Raw genomic sequence first — 21,444 nt, forward strand, 5'->3', positions numbered from 1 at the left:
TCTGATAAGTTCATTAGCTCTACATGAAGTACCAAATAACTTTGACACTATGCAATTGTTTAAGTCTACGATACAGGACAAAACAACGGACTAGATTCTATTTTCAGCAAAAAACATGTATCATTTTAGGCTCACATAAACAAGTAAATGATGACGTGAATGGAAGTGTGCTAGGAATATGACTGCTGGTAATGGCAGATAACACCACTTATTTAAGTTTATTTGAAACTGTCCTTGGATAGAAATATTTTAGAAATATATCCTAGCAAGCCTGCTGTTAATCTTGGAAAAAAACACTGTAAAAATATACTGGTACGTCAGATAAACAAAACTACTTTTTTTGTTTCATTTTGTTTTGTGTATGCTATGAATACTAAGAAAGTTTGCAGAAAATCTGTCTTCTGTGGGGATTTTTCTTCTCGCACTTAATAAAAGGAGGTTTATTTCAATGTACTTAAACATCTATGATGTAAAGAGACAATAACAATCATTCCTCTGCTAGCTCTTTAAATAGCAGCAATTTAAATATTGTGTAGTCAATTTAAATATCTTTGCTACTTCTTTAGCATGTGAGTTCCTCCAAGTCATATGATGCATCTCCCCAGAGAAGTAGAATTATCTGCACTTCTCTGAGAAGGAAATGAGATTGAGACACTCAGAAGCATGTAGTTCTGCTATGAATCAAACCTCAGTCTCCTGAGTTCAAGGCTAATGCGTTAATTGCTGCACAGCAATTAAAAGCAGTATCACGTACACAACACATTTTCTATCTAACAGAAACATACGGTTAAAAAACCCCACCATAATAAGTACGGTAACAAAATATTTCTCTATATTAATATGCATACCAATATTCACTATGCTTGTGGACTTAAGGCCTTCAAAGAGGGCCAGCAAAAAAGGCTAGCGTCCTTACTTAAATTTCTAATAGAATCCTCCCTGGTTAAAGAAGTAAATGCAGGTGACAATCCTCGACCAACCCAAAGAATCTGCATAAATCATATCAACTAAAGTTTATCAATTCTGATTAAATTTGAACATCTCCAATACATTTTCCCTAGTTAATATATTGCATTGCCAATGTATATCTGTAATTTGGCATTTTAACAGTAGGAATATTTCAAGATGTCTTGGTTTGATTATCTTAATATTAGTTACTGTTTGAAGATACTTCCAAAGACTACTACTCCACGAAGAAATCCAGGGTTATAATTTTTAATTGCTGTTATTAGGAGGCTCATAGCATATTGTTTCACACTGTGTAACCATATGTCCTAAGACAGAAGCACAAAGTCAATGCTGTGACATGTTCCTACAAATGTCCTGCACATAGCAAAAGCAGGGATATTAGAAAGAATCAGAAATCTTTCAAGATTGTCCTCAGCTGGAACTAGGTCATTGATGGCTCTTGATTAACACTTTAAAGTTTAAAATAGCCTCTACTATTTTTTCCCTAAATCTCAAAGGTCATTCTGGAATAGCAAGTGGTGACACTACTAGAAGAAATCACACTTTCCTGCAATGAGCAGAAGTTTCTGGCTATTTACAGATTGATTTTTCCAAAATCTGTGGTTGTCTGTGCTCAGATTTCCATTCTAAGCTCATCTCAGGATGAAAAATGCACTAAGCAGGACAGACAGAAGTGGCAAATGGAGCAGAAGGAAGAGCAGTAAGAACTCCAGCTTACTTCAAAACTTACTGCACATCCTGGTTCACTTGCCAAGAAGCACTGCATCTCAGTACATAGCATCACTTTGCATAACAACCTACCTTTGAATAAGTTGCAAACATGAATATCTAAATAGTCAATTAGTCTAGGCTGACATTGCTCTATCAAATGGCAGAAGATGTATTCTGACTTCTAGCAGCCTTAAGAAAAAAAAAAAGCAATATCATCTCATTGCACCTCACGTAACAAGACTGAACCATTCCCGATGATTCCTTCTTGCCTTCTTTCTGAACGGATAAAGAGAACTGAATCTCACCAGCCTGCACTCTTACTCATGGTAACCTCCAACCCTGGTTAAAATGCTATTAAGATATCATGTAAGCCATGATATTTAAACAGCATTGATGTAATTGCTATTTCTTTTACAGCAGCCAACATGCTCTATCTTACTGAGCAGCAGAGAGATACGCCTTTTTTTCTTGTTCTCCAGCAGCAAGTGGATATCCCAAAGGCAAGAATAGTGAGAGTATGGTTTGGAATATGGATGTGGTGCAGCACCATGTTAGAATATATGAGTTACATAAGCTTTTATGGTTGAAGTTTTCCAAGGACATATATTTGAATTCTTTTTCCTAGTTGCGTTTCACACATCTCAATTTCATTTGGTTTCCTACAGTAGCTTCAGCCAAAACATAGAGGTGAGGATATATGTTCATCCATTTTTTGAGTTTAACACAATTCAGTGAAATAAATGTCACCCCTCACAGAGGTGACTATATGACTAAAATTTAACTTGAAATGTCTGTGGCTTTTACTATTCAAGCCACACCTCAAAAACAGATACACAGCTGAAATATCAGCTATGCCCTCTGTATACTTCTTAGAATCTATAAGGTAATGCTAACTGCGATCATGGGGGATTTAAAACATTCTCTGCTTGTGGCACAGATATTTTTCAAATCTTCAGAGCTGTAATACTGCTTGTATCAAAAGTATGTGTGTTTGAGTTGGCAGTACACAAAGAAGAAACTTGAATAGAAGAAAACATCACTGCTGAAATCCCTCAAGCATTCTGCGGTGTGTGATCACAGGATATTCAAGTAGTGCTCCTAACCCAGTTAACAAACTGCACATGAAGAATATGTATGGCCTGTATAGAATAATAAAGGGATACATCAGTGTTGACCCATGAAACTTGATTGTTACATCGACCATGTCAGTTTGTGTCCTTGTTCAGCTATACTTTTTTACCTTTTTCCCCATGGTGTGCTAGCAAAGGAAAATACCTTGAAGTTTCTAATGCAATTTTTGATATCTATTAACTGTCTTATTGCATTAAGGGATGCAATAGGTGTAAAAATATTTGCCCCACAGTAAAATCTGGTCTAATTTTATAAAAGAATTTGCACAACTACTGATTTTAATGGACTTTGGATTGTACCACGATTTTGTGGTGTATTTGGACAACAAACAGGGTTTCTGAGCTTCCCTCTTCTGGCTTTGCAAAGTCTTTGTTCCTTTTAGATAGTCAGAAAGCTTGAAAATATAATATGAAACCTCTCCCTTCCCCCATACATACTTTGCAATACCTCAATAGCCCACAAGTGTTTCCAGGTTGCTTCTAAATACAGATTGATGGAATGTCCAAGTAAAGGAAGGTTGGTTTAAAGGAGTGAAACATTTAAGAATTAGGCATAAAGTAATTTGAGCTCATCATTTTCAGTTCATACAACATCTACCAGGGTAGTATACTTAAAACAGTATGAATGAATGTTCCGTTCTTTCCTGAATTTCAGGTTAACACAAAGAAAGTTGTAGAGTTCTGCTGAGGTCCTCGAACACAGGTAATTTTTAACCATTACTGTTTCTGAAAGAAACAATTTATAATAATGAAGGAAGAGTCTGAAGTCCATATGAGACAGTCATACAGGCATAGTACCAGGTGATTGTATTTGAAAGTTTTATTTACAGGATGCTATTTCCAGCCTTTTGACATATCTGGTGAGGATATACTACGCTTTATAGTGCAAATCTGCTCTCTAGTGGCAAAAACTTACCACACCAATTTTACAGAAAAATCTTTAGTTAATCCTGATGTTATGAATTAAATTCATTGCTGTTTTGCAAGAGTGGGTAATAAAAAAAAAAAACAAAACCTTATTTAATTAAATAAAAATGTGAGTAACCGAAACTACAAGTATGTAACTCTGTTTAGATCTGATAATTCTAGTTCATTTTTCTGGCAGTATCAGATCAATGTTTTGTAACATAGACTTAAAATATATTCGAGGTAGGCTGGGTAATCATAAGAAGAAATCTAACAAAACCCCCCTCATTTACTGCTGGTGTGAACTGTGCAGGGTTTTATCAAGTTTGAATCAGCAAGCTTGAAAGCTTGCAAGACTGGAATGTCAACTCTGCATGCCCATGCATGTTACTACTTGTCAGTAATATTTCTTTCCCTTTAAGCTAGGAAGCTAACCATAGAAATAGGAGATAGCAATGTCATTAGATCATTCTAATCATTTCCCTGTTACATCTTTCCTTGCATAACTTTTCAAAAGAGACTTCAGGAAAGACTGGGAAGAGATATTGCACAATTGAATTTACAGAGTCTACTCATTTCACTTTGGAGACTCGTAAACCACATTTTTAGCTCCTGAAATCAGGATTGTGTTTAGATTAGGCTGAATAGCACAACCCATTCTAGTCTTTTATCTAGTTCATTCTTCATTTTAGCAATTCACACATAAACGGGTGTTCGCTTATGAACATTGGTAGATTAAACCAATCTACCAATCTGCCAGTCTTAGAGGATAGTTAAATTGGCCATTAGTCCCCTGTGTTAGTACTTGGCTGAAACACATACATGGATTGAGGCATTAACTGCCAGTTTCCAGTCCAGGAAGTAAAAATTACCTAAACTGGCTATTTTAACATCCAGAAGTTCAGCAGCACCTAGGTGTGCATTCTCAACCAAGGGCACAGCAAGGAGTGTGATGACCAGTTCTGCTACAGCCTCCAACATACCTGATACTTACAAGTATATTGGCAGGATAAAATTGACTTTTATGAGGACTTAAGAGGATTTAAGTGACTTAAGAAATATTTTGAGTTCTCCTTATGCCAATGTATTTGTACAATATTTGGTGGAATTCAGTAAAAGAAAGATTAAAAAGAGTGGAAAAAGAGTGGATTAACATACAAAATGAGGTTATACTTCATGAACAACAGATCCTACTTAAGGAGTACACTGACTTTCTTAACTGCCAGACCTCAAACCTGGGAATATAAGGCAGACCAACAGCTTTTGGAAGCTCTTCTTAGGCACTGCAGTGAAAGGTTTATATCAGTTGAAGTCGCGACTCTGGATTTTCAAGACAGAAGCTCATCTGGATGTGCAAATGCACACAGCTGCATAACCTGCGCACTTGCCAGTCAAGAGCACCTATAAATAGCTAAAACTTTAGCACTTTCCCCCTGCTATGTTTCTGAACTGCAGTAGTGCACAATAATTCCTTGTTGTGCATTGGCTCTTCTTATACTGCAACTAGGCAAAAGCCCGGTCTAAAGTCCAGCTGATCCTTGCCCCAAACTGCTAGCAATCTAAGGGGCTGAAATAATTAACAGAGTGTGGGAGACAGGCAGACTGGTCTGCATAAGCGAAGCCTTCACAGTGCAGCAGCTGCCTAGCTCGCAAAAATGTTCTATGCTGGCACAGTGCAGAGGATGATCTGCTGCAGCATTTAGAGAGGGCAATAAGGTTGTTCTGTGTTTGTATAAAGCTTCTTGCATTTCACAGTACTTGCAGATTCCTGTTATAACCAGGTTGCTGTACAAACTCAATCAAAGTTCTGTGCGAAGGAGGCAAATATTTTGTTTTCTGTACAGAAAAAGAAGTAGTTGTGGGAGACTAGCGCCTAGTGTAGCAAGACCTTCAGTTCTGTAAAAATGGGACAGAGCTTTGTTGCTCTGTCCCAGACATAGCTCAGATAACCACTTTAGAAGCTTCTATTAGTATTTCTACTCAGAGTATTACTCTACAGCATGAAAAAAAATATGTGCAGTACTAAATTCAAACTTAGCTTGGCTCAAGATTATGGCTTAAGATGCCATTTCCACTTAGTTCAACTTAAATCCAGAAATATTTACATCAGGACTGATGTTAAATGCAAAACCACAAGTTTTTAAGAAAAAAAAAAAAAAATTATTTCCTATGGAGTCAGTACTACAAAACAAACAGGTCAGATAACTTACCTGGATTTTCCAATTAGACTGCCTAGGACAGTTAAGGAAACAGGTGCACCTGCTGTTCCCTGGCTGACCTGTATATATAGATATGGTAAGTGTACAAGCAAATCCCACACTTTGCTCTCATAAGGCGACAATATAGCTCAATTCCAAATGACACAACATCACTTTTTTTTTTTTAAGCAAGGGTTGTCACATCTACTCACACACTTTGATAGTGGGCTATTACTACTTTACATTGTTCTTTTTGCATGATGTTGTTCAAAAGCACTGGTATAACCATAAAAGATTTATGTACCCGTAAAAGACTGTCCCTAGCTAAACCACTCCAAAGTTAACACATTGTTAAGTCACTCCTTCACAGCTGTAGTTTCCAATAATTATGAAATCAGTACTGATACAACCTGATGCTTTTAGGAAGCATTGCATCAGATGTACTTGCACCATTTCTAAAAGACTTACAGAGGCAAAGCAGTGTTGCTCAGTGCATGACTAACTGCAGAAATTGCTCGAAGCATCCTTGGCTAATGATTTGCAGAAGGTCAAAGAGAAAAGTAATTAGTGTACTGGAAGATATATATATGCAAACTGAGCTTTTATCTTGGGAGCAAACTGTCATAAGACATTCGTATTAAACCTGGGGGGGTGACGGGTGATCATCAAAAAGCAGAAAAAACTGAAGACTGCAGGAGGGAGAGAAGGCCTTGTAGTTAAGATAACATGCCTCACAGCAGGACAGTCAGGAATGAATTACTAGACACAGGAAGAATGTAGGGCAGCATGTCAGATACAGGAATGATATTTTTCCAGTGAAATGCTGTCAGCATTTAATCCTTTCTGGCTTGTCGTTCCTCAGTTAGTTCTTTCTAATTTTTAAATGTTTACTGTCTTATAAGAAAATATAAAGCATGTTTCATAAGAATGAAAAGCTATTTTGACAGGAAAACTGAGCCTGGATTTAGAAAATAACTTGTTTTTTTCATTCTGGTCCCCACTCATTACCAAAACTTAAATTTGGCAACTGCAATTTTTCCCCCCACTACTCCTCACTCAAATAATTTTTTAACTAATTCCTTGACTAGAATGTGGATTAATAGCTAAAAGGAAAAATATCCCAATTCTCCTGCTCCTGCCCCCACTTCAAAAACCAGCAATAAAACCCAAGAAAAATCTTTAGTTTATATTAAATTTAAATGTGTTAAACAGCTAAGAAGTGTTTGTGGGCCAACTGCTATGACTTGAATACATTAAAATTAAAACAGGTAATGAATAAATTATTCTTCACATGTTAAGCTTTCCCTTTAACAGTCTATTTCCCTACAACCTCAGCATAAAAGCTGGCTGCAACATCGGTGTGTCTTTCCATTTCAGCACCTTGCAACCCCTCTCAGAAATCACCTGGAGATGACCACCGTTCTATTGCTTGTGTGTTCTCACTCAACACCTACTTCCACAGTGTCGAAGCTCCTGCTAGGGCGTAAAACAGCATGGCTAACATCTGTCATATGTTGTTTGTACTCTCATCCTTCCCCCAGGGAGGAAACGTGCCCGGGGGACATTTCTGTTCTGTTCTGTTTTCAAGAGGATTTGCTTTTGTTGTTGGGTTGGGTTTTGGGGTTAGTTGTTTGGGTTTGTTTTTTTTTTTTTTTTGGTTGGTTGGTTTTGTTTTGTTTTATTTTGCAGCAGATGTGGAAAATTAACTTATTCGAGCTTTGGCCCACAAAAAGGGAAATTCATTCAGACTCAGCCTGACAAACATTGCCAAGTCAGCAATGTTCCCTTTGTGGGTGGCAGAGCACACCTCAAAAGCCTCCTGAGCACAACCGCAATATTACCCTGTGGGTGGGAGATGGTCTTATCCCACCCATAGGAGTGTCAGAGATCAAACCCCAGTGCCCTGAGTTTTATGTCGAAATCCAGATACATAATCACCTCAGTATTATAAGTACTTGCTGCAAGGCACCAAGCGTGACATATTCAATTTCTGAACAGTATTAAGGTTAAGATCTATGTATAGTGTTTACGGTAGCCTATTTTTGTGGTGTCTGCAACTTTGTACAACTGAACTTACTTATAGAAGAAATATAGCTAATCAGAGCTGCCATCTAACAAGATCAACATCTAGCGATGAGGGCCTGTGTGGTGTCCTGTACCTTCTCCTACACTGTTTTGTGTTCTGTGGGTTTTGATGTGCCTTTTTTTTTTTTTTTAAACAAACAAACAAACAAACAGCAAAAAGCCAAAACCAAACAGAGCCAGACCATATCGTTCAGAGCACTGGTATCATTTTCACATTTTTTCTGATCCCTATGATTATTTTATTTAACCTCTGAAATTGCTTTAGCTAGCTAAGCTTAAACGGTTCCTGATTGCTACAAAATTTTCATTGGTAAAGCATATGAAGTGCTGTTAAAATTGTGATAACGAATGCACTGGTGATGTGGGAACTGGGAAGTCAAAAGATATTTGAAAAATCCCTATGGCAGATGTGAGCAACACAATTCTTTTCAACATTTTAGTTTTGTCTTTACAGTAACTTCTTTGTCTCTTGGCTTTTAGGTTAAATGCCCTTATTAGTAGGAATATCTTACTGATAGGAAATGCACTTTCTCAATCCTCCCAAAGAGCAAACACCATAAAAAAAGATAAATATATGTCTGAAAGAAGTTTCATCAGCTGACTAATGATCGACACCGCAGTACAGATTTTCAAAATGGAAAACCAACATAACTATGTCATCTGAAAGCTGTGTAACTATATATAATATTTTTGTAATAATAAATTATATTTCTGTAATAATAATATATATATAATATATATTTTTGTAATATAACTACAAAAAGAAGACATGCTAAGAATAAATAGTGCATTGTTTTTCCAGTGAAATATCACTGAATAGACTTAAAAAAAGTTTGTCAGTATTACTATTGCCTTCTACCCACTGACATATTCACTAGGGACTGGCTCAAGACTATTAACCAATCCTATGCAAGTTACACATACTTTAAAAATAATTTAGTTGCAATGAGACCACCTCCACATCAGACCCAAACTGATAACTTCCTGATCCTACTGTTCATTCACAGCACACAACTGTTTCATGTAGGAGCCTTCTAGGGTTGGCCTAGCACCTTGCTTTGCTGAATGAAGGGGCTTTCAGGATTTTTAGGGACTGCAACAGCTATACCGAAGAACATAACCATCCCTTCAAACAGTTGCTGAAGCACCTGGTGAGCAAGCCTTTCTTACAGCTCTGAGGTGAACAAATCAAGAATTAAAAAAATATTTTCCAGGTACCTCATCTTGCCTTCTTGCTGTCGTTTCCTAACACACACACATACACAAATAAGCACATACACAGAGAGAAATCCTCAGATCTTTACTTGGAACCTGGCATAAATGTGTAAGGTAAGCATAGTGGTCTCTCTTATTTTTACTTTCCTATAACACTATTGCACGAACTCACGTGAAGTGGCTTCAGTGCATTGCCTCTTGCTGGCAGCAGATGTCCCCTTGTGCCCATCATTTCGCATTTGTAAAAAGGCTAGCAGTTGCAAAATTACATGAACAGTTTTCATCTGCTGAACAGCAGACTTTTTTTTACTTCACTTATTTCCACAAAGGTCTGGGAATATGTAAAATATGTTGCTTCTATGTTTTTGCAAATTCAAGACTGAAGGATCAAGAGAAAATACCTAAATTTTGTGAATCTTAATTCAGTTTTTACTTTACACTTTCAAACAAAAAAAATTAGGATGATTATTCTTAGTTAAATTTGCCAGTTTAACACAAAAATCATTAGCCAAGCCATAAATACCCTCCACTTCAGATTTCTTGTCTGGGATTTAAATATATTTCCTCTCTAACACAGAACTTGTTTTATGTAATTGGGCACCTAAATATCCCTTTTCAGAGCCTGGTTTTGGCAGGTTAGAGATCTATATTGGAAAGCAAATAAAATAATTGGTATTTTTTTTATTTGATATCTTTTATTTGACCTTAAATTTCTGAGGGTAGCAGAATTAATTTCTGAGTGTGTATGCTACTTTAAGTAAGCCTAAGTTCACAGCTTTAGATACTAGAATATTACGGCTCCTTTAAGGTAACGGGAGCAGGAGTAATCCTCTTGAATCAGTTACAGCAGACAGCCACTGTTAGGTGTCAGAGCTACTTCAGTGGAGTTACAGAAATGACACCACTCATCAAGAATTGCTTTGGTGATGGTGGTGTCTCAGGATCTAGCCCACAATGATATTCTTTCAAACCTTGCAATAGTTAAGACTTTTGTAGTCTTAGGGCCAACAATGTGGCACAGAAGTTTTGCACAAGTTTCTCTATGAGGCAATACAAGTGTGGTTAAAGGGGGAAAAAAGCCTTGTTTCTGTAGCTAGCCACACATGTCCAATTTTGGTTAAAATATTTAACAGCAAAATAACTTGGAAAATGTACTGTAATTTTGCAAATGTTTTTTATACATTGTTTCTCCATATGGAATAAAGAAATGTGTCTGAGAATGCTGGTACCACAACTCCAAATTCTTATTGTCTCACTCACTTCCTGATGAGATCCATACACAAAAAGCCTTGACATATGAATTGGCTGTAAAAACTTCTGTTGCACAAGCCACCCATTTCACGATAAGACTGTTCGGCAATTTAACAATATATGATTCTCATTTCACCAGCTGTGCTTGGACCTGAAGAAAACACAGGTAACTTTACAGCAGCACAAAACACAAAACTGAACACAGAAATCCTAGGAACTACTGAAGGAAAAATGCTGCGGAATCTACGTAATGGTTTCCTTTTCTTTACAAATACAGACATGACCCAAAGAATCAGACCAAGACTTTTTACCTCCCAGATACAAAGGAGCTAAGATTTGCTTACAGGTACCTCTAAATGTTCTCCATGGTTTTTTTCCTTTTGACAAAAATTAAATGTGTTATAACTGAAAAACACAGAAAACCTTTCAGGAGAGAAAAAGATTGGATTACTTCCTGGGTTTGACAGCAACCATCAGAACTGATAACGTTAATCGGCTTCTTTTGCACAGAAATTTAGCAAAAAATTTCTTTCTCAAGAATAAAGCATTTATCAGACTTTTCTCCAGATTTCATCCACCCCCTTAAAGAATCAACTATCTGCATTTGCATCAACCAGTGGTCTCTGTTATTGGTACTTGTCAGAGAAAGTAAGCTCTCATCTCACATTCTTCTCTATTTGATAACCGTCTAGGAAGTAAACACGCTTGTCCTTTCCTGTCTCATGGAAAAACAAACCAGAATCTTTGGAGAGTTTTTTCATTTTGTTACTATGTTCAAACAAAGACCAACTGATTTTAAGCTGCTTTATCATCTTACATGTTAATTAAGACTAGTGCCATCGTTTAAAATAATCAGTCAGAATGTAACCCAGCAGTACAGAAATAAAAATCACAAAGAAGAAATAGCAACTGAAAACTGGCTTGCTTGTTTTCCAAGCCAAAATGGCACAAGGTAGGTAAGCTCCAGTCCACTGTATTTCTTAGAAGACTTCTAAGACAGCGGCTGTCCTACTTTTAATATGAATTCTAAAGTGAAACAATGGTATAAATGGGAATTTATATTTCCTTCAAGAGAAGGGAAAAATACTATCAGGATAATCAGGGATAATTAGGACAATATTCAGACGGAGCACAAGCTAAATTGTGCCAGTTTTTTCACTTGAAACTGTGCACTAGCTTCAGCAGCTGACGTAAAAATATGCAGCAGACTTGGCCTCCAGTGCAAACATCTTACAGAAGCAAAGCTACAAAACCACTAAGTGTTTCATGATGCACTGGGAAGTTCTGAAAATCCTCAAAACCCAACTTGCACATTTCTTTGATTCCAGCAGACTTTCACTTAGATTTTTAGAGGTGTCGGAAGGATCAGAATCTGTCTTGTAAAGCCACCAACATTCACCCATTAACAAGGACTGTGGTGTTGTCTCAACTCCCTGTTCAATCCTATAGCTCTGGTCCCTCTGACAGGTACATTTCAAAAGTTACTTTGTGTGGGGAACAGTGTACGGAGGGGTTCTCAGTCACTATATTTGCTGGCACTATTATTTCATCTAGTTTATTTTATCTTTTAGATGTTAACTGCTTATAGTTACTTAGTTTTGTGAAACATCTGGGGTGACTATGGATGCTTAATAATGGAGAAGATAGATAGTTTGTATTCCACTAATTTGCTATGAAACACAGTTGAATAAGGAACTATGTGTTTACTCAGGCCTTACTTAGGTAAAACCATACAGTTTAAGAGCCAGGTAAGAATTTCAGAGCTTGAAAGAGCATTGCTTTATCAATTAAAAAATGTTTTAAGTCGCATCTGTTCTGAATTTGTAGCAGCTATGTTGCAACTCTCTGAGCAGCAAACATATGCAAGGTGTTGCCTGCCAGACTTGATTGGCTTTGCCAACACATGCACACATGTGTACCTATAACCACAAAGAATTTCAACTTGTGTTCTGGTATGTGTAACGTGGATCTGTAAACAATTTGGTGCCTTTCTGTGCCTCAGTAGATCAGCAAGAATGATGAGTTGGCAAAGGACTAGTTTGTGTTTTTCTGGCTGAAATTTAGTTGCTTCTTTTACATGCAGTTTTTCAAATATACTTTCAAAGGAGCAAACTCCATGTTGAAAACCATGTATTAAAATGCTGAAGTTACCGTAACTTTTCAAACTTCCCTCTGATAACACCATCTGAAGTCTGTTGTTTCTAAACTCAAGTATACTAGTAAGAGTTTCACAATCACATGCTGTAGACTACAGTTACCATTATAATGCAAAACCACCTGAACAGCAAGGGAGCTAAACGGGTGAAAAAATACCAGAAGAAGCCCCATCAGCATCTGTAGAAGGTGTCACAGAGTCAATGAATGCATTAGTAATCAATGCTTGCTACAGTCAGTGCAATGGAATTACTGAGAATACTGAATATTCTGCAGACCGTAGTGAAGAAACCCAGTCATTGAAGAGAAAAAACAAAGATTATGTTCTCATAGGCAGCTCAACCTGCTCTCAAAGCTCCTGGAATTGGTTTCTGAAGATTTACAGCTGGCTTAAAACTTGAAATAAACTTTCAGCTTTAGAACAGCATGCATCCTACAATACTTTTATGCCGTGTGGTGTTACACGGATGTAAGAAGCTACCAGAAAACAAGTCACAAGCACCACAATAGAAGAATGATCAAGAGATGTTTTTGCTTTCACCAAAATCTGCAACTGTCTGCTGTCATTCCACTTTTCCTTAGGCCAACAAAAATAACCACTGCACAGAGCACAACTTGACCCCAGTTGAGACCTGAGTTCTGTGTTCTTTTTTTGCAGGCCTGAAAAAGTTCAATAATTCTTTTCTACCTTTCATCAGAAAGATTTATTGACAATTAACTGTAGAAGAATGAGGAAAATAATCGCCTCTTAATCTTTAAATATGATCTGTTACCTGAATGGTTTAAATGTGCATTCAAATTTAATACTAGGGACTGGGTTTGTTGTACTTGATCCAAAGCAAATTCATTGAACCTGCTGCTAGAAGACAGGTATCTATTGCATTTCTTTGTATCGAGAGAATAAAATTTTCATTCTAATCTTAAAAATGCAGCTGTCACAAGGTTCACTGCGCATGGATCACATGCTAAACCTGAAATTTTGGGGAGCACTTACAGTCACAGTCCAGTGCAGGGAAGAGCTTATCTCTGATACTAACACAATCTTTCACAGAGTCTGCTGGAGATCTCTTGTGAAACTGAAGTAGGATGTAGCCACCTGCCTGTAACATCATGACTGTGTAATTGCCTAATCATCTGCCTATTCTTTGCAGACAAATGAAATCTACAATACACATTGCTCCATTTTCAAAAAACAGATTGAATTATCCTCAAAAGATTCCAATATCTGACTAGAAAAACCAAATTTTCACTTCAATTTAGGACTCAAAGCATACTGGTCCCCCCACAGCATTAAATGGGCAGCTTCATGCTCGTTTACTTTTTCTAATGGATCCTTCTTTTTGAGGCATGCAAGTGCTACTGTGTGAAGTTTTCCTTAGTCATCACAGACCTGGGCCTATCTGCTGTCAATTCCGTTTTAAGACACTTAGTTCTGTCATGTATTGGAAACTTCGGTGCTTAGCCCAGTGCTGCCAAGCCCACCTGGGGAATATGACTGAAAAGAAGTGTCAGCAGGAGAGAGACTGCTGTGCCTACATCCATCTCTCTGCTAAGTTAGCTTTTTGTTCCAAAGGTCCACCATTGGCTGAATATGCTTTAAAAAGAGGACCCTGGCCACTCATACGCAGTTACAACAGTCTTTGACTCCAAAGAGTTGAGGTCAAATTCGGTGCCACTGTATGCCAGTAAAACATCATGTTATTTCAACTTTATGCCACTTTGGCACTACAGGTGTTCAGGGTGCCATGACACAGTTTGGAATAGCTAGAATGCACTGCCGCTCTGACCAGTAGGTACCCTTACTCTTACACAAAGCTTGTGTCAAAGGTTGAAATTTCCAGGTGTTTCCCAGTCAGATCTATGACAGGATTCTGCTGGTGAAGTTAATTCAGAGCTAATATACTACTGAACTAGGATTAAGCACATTTCCAAGAGGCGGTGGTGCATGGCTTGAGATAACGCTAAATTTATCCTGTGCTCCACTTGCCTTGTGAACAGTTTCACCTCTGCATATCAGGTATATTACAGAACTCGATATTCAAGTTCTTCTTGGCACTTGCACAGCACTCTTGCAACATCTTTCTGCTTCCCACTTGGAGTGGAGACACAATTTTGGGGATTAGTATTAAATTTCCGGCTGACTTTGGACGTTTTCTGTGCTTGCTGCCAGCGTCACCTTGGTTGAGCATCAGGTTTCAAGATAACAAAAACTAAGAAAGACTAACTGGTACTATCCTGCTATTCTCCTTGCCAGTACAGGATTGCATTCCCAACACTTCATTTTCTCGTTGTTTCTTGAGGATAACCACAGAACCAACAAGTTACAACTAGGCACACTACAAACACAATAATACAAGCTAAGCTTTCACCACCTAGAACATAGAATCATAGAATGGTTAGGGTTGGAAAGGACCTTAAGATGATCTAGTTCCAACCTCCCTGCCATCAGCAGGGACACCTCACTTTAGGACAGGTCACCCAAGGCTCTGTCCAACCTTACCTTGAACACTGCCAGGGATGGAGCATTCACCACTCCTTTGGGCAACCTGTTCCAGTGCTTCACCACCCTCACTGTGAAGAACTTCTTCCTTAAATCCAACCTAAACTTCCCCTGTTTAAGTTTAAACCCATTACCCCTTGTCCTATTGCTACAGTCCCTGATGAAGAGTCCCTCTCCAGCATCCTTGCAGGCCCCCTTCAGATACTGGAAGGCTGCTATGAGGTCTCCACGCAGCCTTCTCTTCTCCAAGCTGAACAGCTCCAACTTTCTCAGCCTCCTTATCATCCTCATGGCCCTCCTCTGGGCAGCAGCTCCATGTCCTTCTTATGTTGAGGACACCAGACCTACAAGCAGTGCTCCAAGTGGGGTCTCACGAGAGCAGAGCAGAGGGGCAGGATCACCTCCTTCAACCTGCTGGTCACGCTTCTTTTGATGCAGCCCAGGGTATGGTTGGCTTTCTGGGCTGTGAGTGCACACTGAAGCCAGCTCATGTTCAGTTTCTTGTCAACCAACAACCCCAAGTCCTTCTCCTCAGGCTGCTCTGAATCACTTCTCCACCCAACCTGTAGCTGTGCCTGGGATTGCCCTGATCCAGGTGTAGGACCTTGCACTTGGCTGGGTTGAACTTCATGAGGTTGGCATTGGCCACCTCTCAAGCATGTCAAGGTCCCTCTGGGTGGCATCCCTTCCCTCCAGCGTATCAACTGAACCACACAGCTTGGTGGCATTGGCAAACTTACTGAGGACGCACTCAATCCCATTCAGTGGACTCAATGTCCATATCACTGACAAAGATATTGAACAGGATCAGTCCCAATGCCGACCCCTGAGGGACACCACTTGTCACCCATCTCCAGTTGGACACTGAGCCACTGACCACAACTCTCTGTGTGTGGCCATCCAACCAGTTCCTTATGCACTGGGTGGTCCATCCATCAAATTGATGTCTCTCCAATTTAGAGACAAGGATGTCGTGTGGGACAGTGTCAAACACTTTGCACAAGTCCAGGTAGATGACGTCAACTGCTCTGCCCCTATCCATCAGTTCTGTAGCCCCATCATAGAAGGCCAACAAAGTGGTCAGGAATGATTTTTCCTTAGTGAAGCCATGTTGGCTGTCACCAACCACCTCGTTGCTTTTCATGTGCCTTAGCATGGTTTCCAGGAGAATCTGCTCCATGATCCTGCCAGACACAGAGGTGAGACTGACTGGCCTGTAGTTCCCCGGGTCTTCCATTTTCCCCTTCTAGAAAATGGGGGTTATATTGCCCTTTTTGCAGTTGTCGGGAACTTCCCCTGACTGCCATGATTTTTCAAATATGATGGACAGTGGCTTAGCAACTTCATCCACCAGCTCCTTCAGGACACGTGGATGGATTTCATCAGGTCCACGGACTTGTGCACATTCAGATTCCTAAGATGATCTTGAACCTGATCCTCTCCTACAGTGGGCCTAAGGTCTTCATTCTCACAGTCTCTGCCTTTGTCTCCCAAGACTTGAGCAGCGCAGTCAGAGCACTTACTGGTGAAGACTGAGGCAAAGAAGTCATTGAGTACCTCAGCCTTCTCCAAATCCAAGGTAGCCAGTGCTCTTGCTTCCTTCCAGAGAGGGCTCACATTATCCCTAGTGTTTGTTTTGGTGGCAACATACCTATAGAAGCCCTTCCTGTTATCCTTGACACCCCTGACCAGACTCAGTTCTAACTGGGCCTTAGCTTTCCTGACTTGATCCTTAGCTTCCTGGACAATGTCCCTGTACTCCTCCCAGGCCGCCTGACCCTGCTTCCACCTTCTATAAGCTTTCTTTTTCCTTCGGAGTTTTCTCAGCAGTTCCTCATCCATCCATGGAGGTCTCCAGGGCTTCCTGCCCCATTTCCTTCTTGTCAGGATGCAACACCCCTGAGCTTGGAGCAGGTGATCCTTGAATATCCACCAGCAGCATTGGGCCCCCCTGTCCTCTAGGGCTTTATCCCATGGAACCTTACTAAGCAGGTTCCTGAAGAGGCCAAAGTCTGCTCTCTTGAAGTCCAGGGCAGTGAGCTTGCTGCGTGCCCTTCTCGGTGCCCTGAGGATCTTGAACTCCACCATCTCCTGATCGCTACAGCTAAGGCTGCCCTGGAGCACCAAATACCCCACCAGCCCCTCCCTGTTGGTGAGCACGAGGTCCAGCATGGCACCTCTCTTTGTCAGCTCCTCTATCACCTCCAAGAGGAAGTTGTCTTCCACACAGTTGAGGAACCTCCTGGATTGCTTGTGCCGGGCCGCACCGTCCCTCCAACAGATATCGGGGTGGTTGAAATCCCCCATGAGGCCAAGGGCCTGAGAGCGTGAGGCTGCTCCTATCTGCCTATAGCAGGCTTCATCCACACTGTCCTCCTGATCGGTGGTCTGTAGCAGACCCCCACAGTAATGTCCCCCATTGCAGTTCTCCCTTTGACCCTAACCCCCAAGCTCTCAGTTGGCCCATCACCCGTCCCCAGGCAGAGTTCCATACTCTCCAGTCTGTCACTGACACAAATAGCTATACCCCGTCCCCTTCTGGCTGGCCTGTCTTTCCTAAAGAGCCTATAACCTTCCATTCCAACACCCCAGCCAGAGGAGCCATCCCACCATGTTTCTGTGATGCCAATGATACCATATCCCTGTAGATGTGCACACATGTGGGTTGGTGAGGAAGGTCCAGAATAAGAGTAGATTAAGAATAGGGTACGATTGGAGGATAGGAAGGGAAGAAAAAATTTGATGCTTTCAGAGCAGGAATTTCCATAAGTCACTATCTCAAAAGTTTTTGTCAGGACTTTAACTTCAGAGATAGGCTCAGGATGTTTCTCCTTTTCCCTTTCTTCTCAGCCATAAACTGCCATTGCAAACGGCATCTCCCCTCACCTCCCCCTCTTTTTTGCTGTCAGAAGTATAGCAGCCTTAAGCAATTAGCAGCAAGCCTTGTGTTGGAACAATGAAACTGCTGAACAATAGGGATAGGGTCATTATTATGAGACACCCAGCCTGTGATAATCCAGGCAAGGAACTCGAATTCATTGTGAGAAGAATTGCTGGTTAGTATGTTATTAACTTCACTGCATTTCAAGCTGGAAACAATTCATCCAGCTTTTCACAAAATCAGTTTCTTAGTCTCCCAGTCATAAACACACACTGAAAGTCAGAATCTGATGTTGAGAACAGGGGTGTAACTTAATCTGTGGCCCACCAAGACAACTAGTATGGCCCGCTCTTCTGGGGGCAATTTGGGACTGGGATGCATACCAGACACATTCTTGGCGACTGCCAGTAGCCATCTCCCAAGAGCCCAGGACTCTTCTCTAGCATGATGCAATGGCCACAGAAGTACTTAACAGTGAACAGAAAAATCTGGATGCAGCTAAAAAACAAAGGGGACATTTATTGTCTCTGTCTTGACTTTTCAGATAGCCTCAAACCACATTTTTTCTCTTTATTGTGTAGAGCCTGAAATTTGACAAGCGTATCATGAAGTACAGAAACTTGGGGAGAAGATTAACTATTACACATTTCAGTCAGTGTGAAAGTAAAGTTCGCAGATTTTAACCATCTGCTGCTGTAAAACTATAGTGATTGCTTGTAGGTAGCCACGGCACTCAAGATTCTTGCTATCATCTGTTTAATCAACTGCTGTCCCAAGTTCATCTACTCTAAATATGGTGTAGACTAGTGACCGAAGCCCCAAAGGGTGCAGTTCCATGGTGCTCTCCCAGAAGACAAGCAGAAGCCCTCTACAGCTGTTTGGTTTCAGTGAAGCAGCTCCCAAACATCTCTTTTAGCAAGTATGTCCTTTGTTGCCCTTCCATTAAGCTCTTCCTCACTTCCCATGCGAATTTCTTTCCAGCTACTCCTGCTTTCCACCGCCTTCTAGGCAGCCGCCCAAGTCCTGTGCAGCAGTGTAGAGCGACTTGGTCGCCTCCTCACACCCAGGTGCACCACTGCAAGGCCTTCACCCTTACACTTTCTCTTCATGGGGTTTCTCTTCCCAACAGTGCTCCGCTTTTATGGCTGCTCACTTTGGCAGGACTTTTAGAGCTGTAATTTCTCTTCTCATTTGAATTTACTCATTATTTCCACTACACTTTGGTTTTGCTTTTACCATTCAATTCATTGGGTAAGTATATGAACAACTCTTTATTAAAGCAATGAAGTCACTGGTTACAGGCAGAGAGGCAGCAGAGGTACCAAAGCACAGGCTCTGCCCTTGGCGGTTCCAGCCTGGAACAGCATGGGGCCCAAGGAGCCTGTGAGTGTGCAGAAAGTGACGCCAAGATTACACCAGCATGTTCAACAAACTGGATGGGGGTGCAACTACCTGAAAGGAGGCTGTAGTGAGGTGCGAGTTGGTCTCCCAGGTAACAAGCAATTAGGACAAGAGGTAACAGCCTCAAGCTGCCCTAGAGGAAGTTGATTGGAACAGGCTGCCCAGGAAAGTGGTGGAAGCTCCATCCCTGAAAGTGTTCAAACCCGCTGTAGGCGAGCCCCTTAGCGACACGGTTTAGTGGTGAACTTGGCACTCCTGGGTAAAGGTTGGGCTTAATGATCCCCCTCGGTGGCGCTAGGCCACCCCCATCACCGCGGGCCGCCGCCGGGGCCACGGAACTGTACGGCCCAACCCCGCCCCCGGCCCCGGCCCCGGCCCCTTCCCGGGCCGCCCAGCTCCGGGCCCCGCCGCCGCGTGCTCCCGCGCCGCCACCCCCGGTCCCGCCGCGCCGCAGGGGGCGCTCTCCCCCGGCCATGGCCCCGCCCCTCCGCCCCTGACGCCGGCGTACGGCTGCGGCGGCGCCCGGTGGGCTGAAGAGGCGGAAGTGGGAAGCGCGGCGATGGCGGCGGCGGGCATGGGGCAGCAGTGGGTGTTGGTGGAGATGGTGCAGGCCTTCTACGAGGTGCGGCCTGGGGCGCGGGACCGAGGTCCTGTCCGACCGGCGGCGCGGGCGGCTGGGGCAGGGGCGCCCCGGCCCGGGCGGCTGGCACGCGCTTGCCGCCGAGATGGGATGGCGTGAAGGGGTGCCGCCGCATCCCGGCGGACGGGGCCCCCAGGCGCCCAGTGGCTGCCGCAGCTTGGGTGATGCGTGTGAGGGCCCCTTGGCCCCTGGCCGCTGGTTTCGGGTGCGGGGAGCAGGAAGTTAGAGCCGGGCCTGCCGCGGGGCCGGTAACCTGTGGGACTGGCTCTGTATACCGGCTCCACCCGGGTGGAGGCTCTCCGGGTGGTGCCGTGTCTCACTGCACTGAACCGAGAGCTGGCTGAGGATCACTGCCGCGTCTGTAAGGCTGCACGGGCAGAGTAGTGAGTGTATGTGTGTGCACCGTGCTTGTACGTTGAAAAAATAGATGCACGCACTTACATTTTTCTTGTTCGTAAAGCTGCATTTAAGGTGTATACCACAGCATTAAACCTTAATAAGATTCACAGTGTGAATATAAGGTCAGGGTTTGTGGCTTATAAGTGTTATTTAGAAAAGGAATAAACTACTTTTAAATGTTTGTGCTTAGGTTCTCTTCTGGAGGGGATCAGCGTGGCATGTTTCATAGAATCATAGAGTGGCTTGGGTTGGAAAGGTTGGGAACTTAAAGGTCTTATAGTTCCAACCCCCTGCCTTGGGCAGGGACATCTTCCACTAGACCAGGTTGCTCCAAGCCCCGTCCAACCTGGCCTTGAACACTGCCAGGGATGGGGCAGCCACAGCTTCTCTGAGCACCCTGTGCCAGCGCCTCAGCACCCTCACAGTGAAGGAAAAAAAAAGTTTGTATCCAGGCTTTGTTTCATGACATTAAAAATGATGTCCTGGTGATAGGCTGTGTTATTATATAAACAGTCTGCTTCCCTCCCTTGCTTTCGCAAAGATTGGTACATTTTAAAGAATTTATGCTACGGTTTTCAGTACAAACGTAGAAGTGCTTAGCACAGTCTAAAATGCTGAATTCAGGAAAACTGTAGACACTGAAAAGCAGGGGCAAGTAGTTTGTGTGGACTTCTACTGCTACTACACTGTGTGTTCTTTAGATGTCATGGTATATGCCAGGTTGGACAGAGCCTTGGGCGACATGGTGTAGTGTGAGGCGTCCCTGCCCATGTCAGGGGGTTGGAACTAGATGATCTTAAGGTCCTTTCCAACCCAAACCATTCTATGATTCTATGGTTATATATATATCTATTGTTAATATGTTTGGTGAGCTGAAAAGTACTCTGCAAATGATAATTAATTTTTTTATTTTTTTTTTTTAGTTTGATATGTCATAGAACTCCTTACTGGTTTTAAAAACTTATGTTCAATTTCCCTTAGTTTTTGGATGTGTGGTTCATTCC

General features: G+C 41.6%; 1 protein-coding gene across 2 annotated transcripts in view; it reads left to right on the forward strand.

Annotated features, from left to right (window-relative positions):
- The first annotated feature begins 19,780 nt into the window (after window positions 1–19,780).
- The window catches only part of SPTLC1 (serine palmitoyltransferase long chain base subunit 1), a 34,829-nt gene continuing 33,165 nt past the window's right edge, over window positions 19,781–21,444 (forward strand). For both annotated transcript variants that reach the window (XR_003989120.1, XM_030470014.1), the window contains exon 1: window positions 19,781–20,023. Coding sequence is in view for 1 of the 2 variants with exons in the window: in XM_030470014.1 (XP_030325874.1) it covers window positions 19,961–20,023 (63 nt within the window). In the remaining variant the exon portion in view is untranslated. The remainder of the gene's footprint in view (window positions 20,024–21,444) is intronic.

This window comes from Strigops habroptila, chromosome Z (genome assembly GCF_004027225.2).
Source record: "Strigops habroptila isolate Jane chromosome Z, bStrHab1.2.pri, whole genome shotgun sequence".
NCBI classification, from domain to species: domain Eukaryota; kingdom Metazoa; phylum Chordata; class Aves; order Psittaciformes; family Psittacidae; genus Strigops; species Strigops habroptila.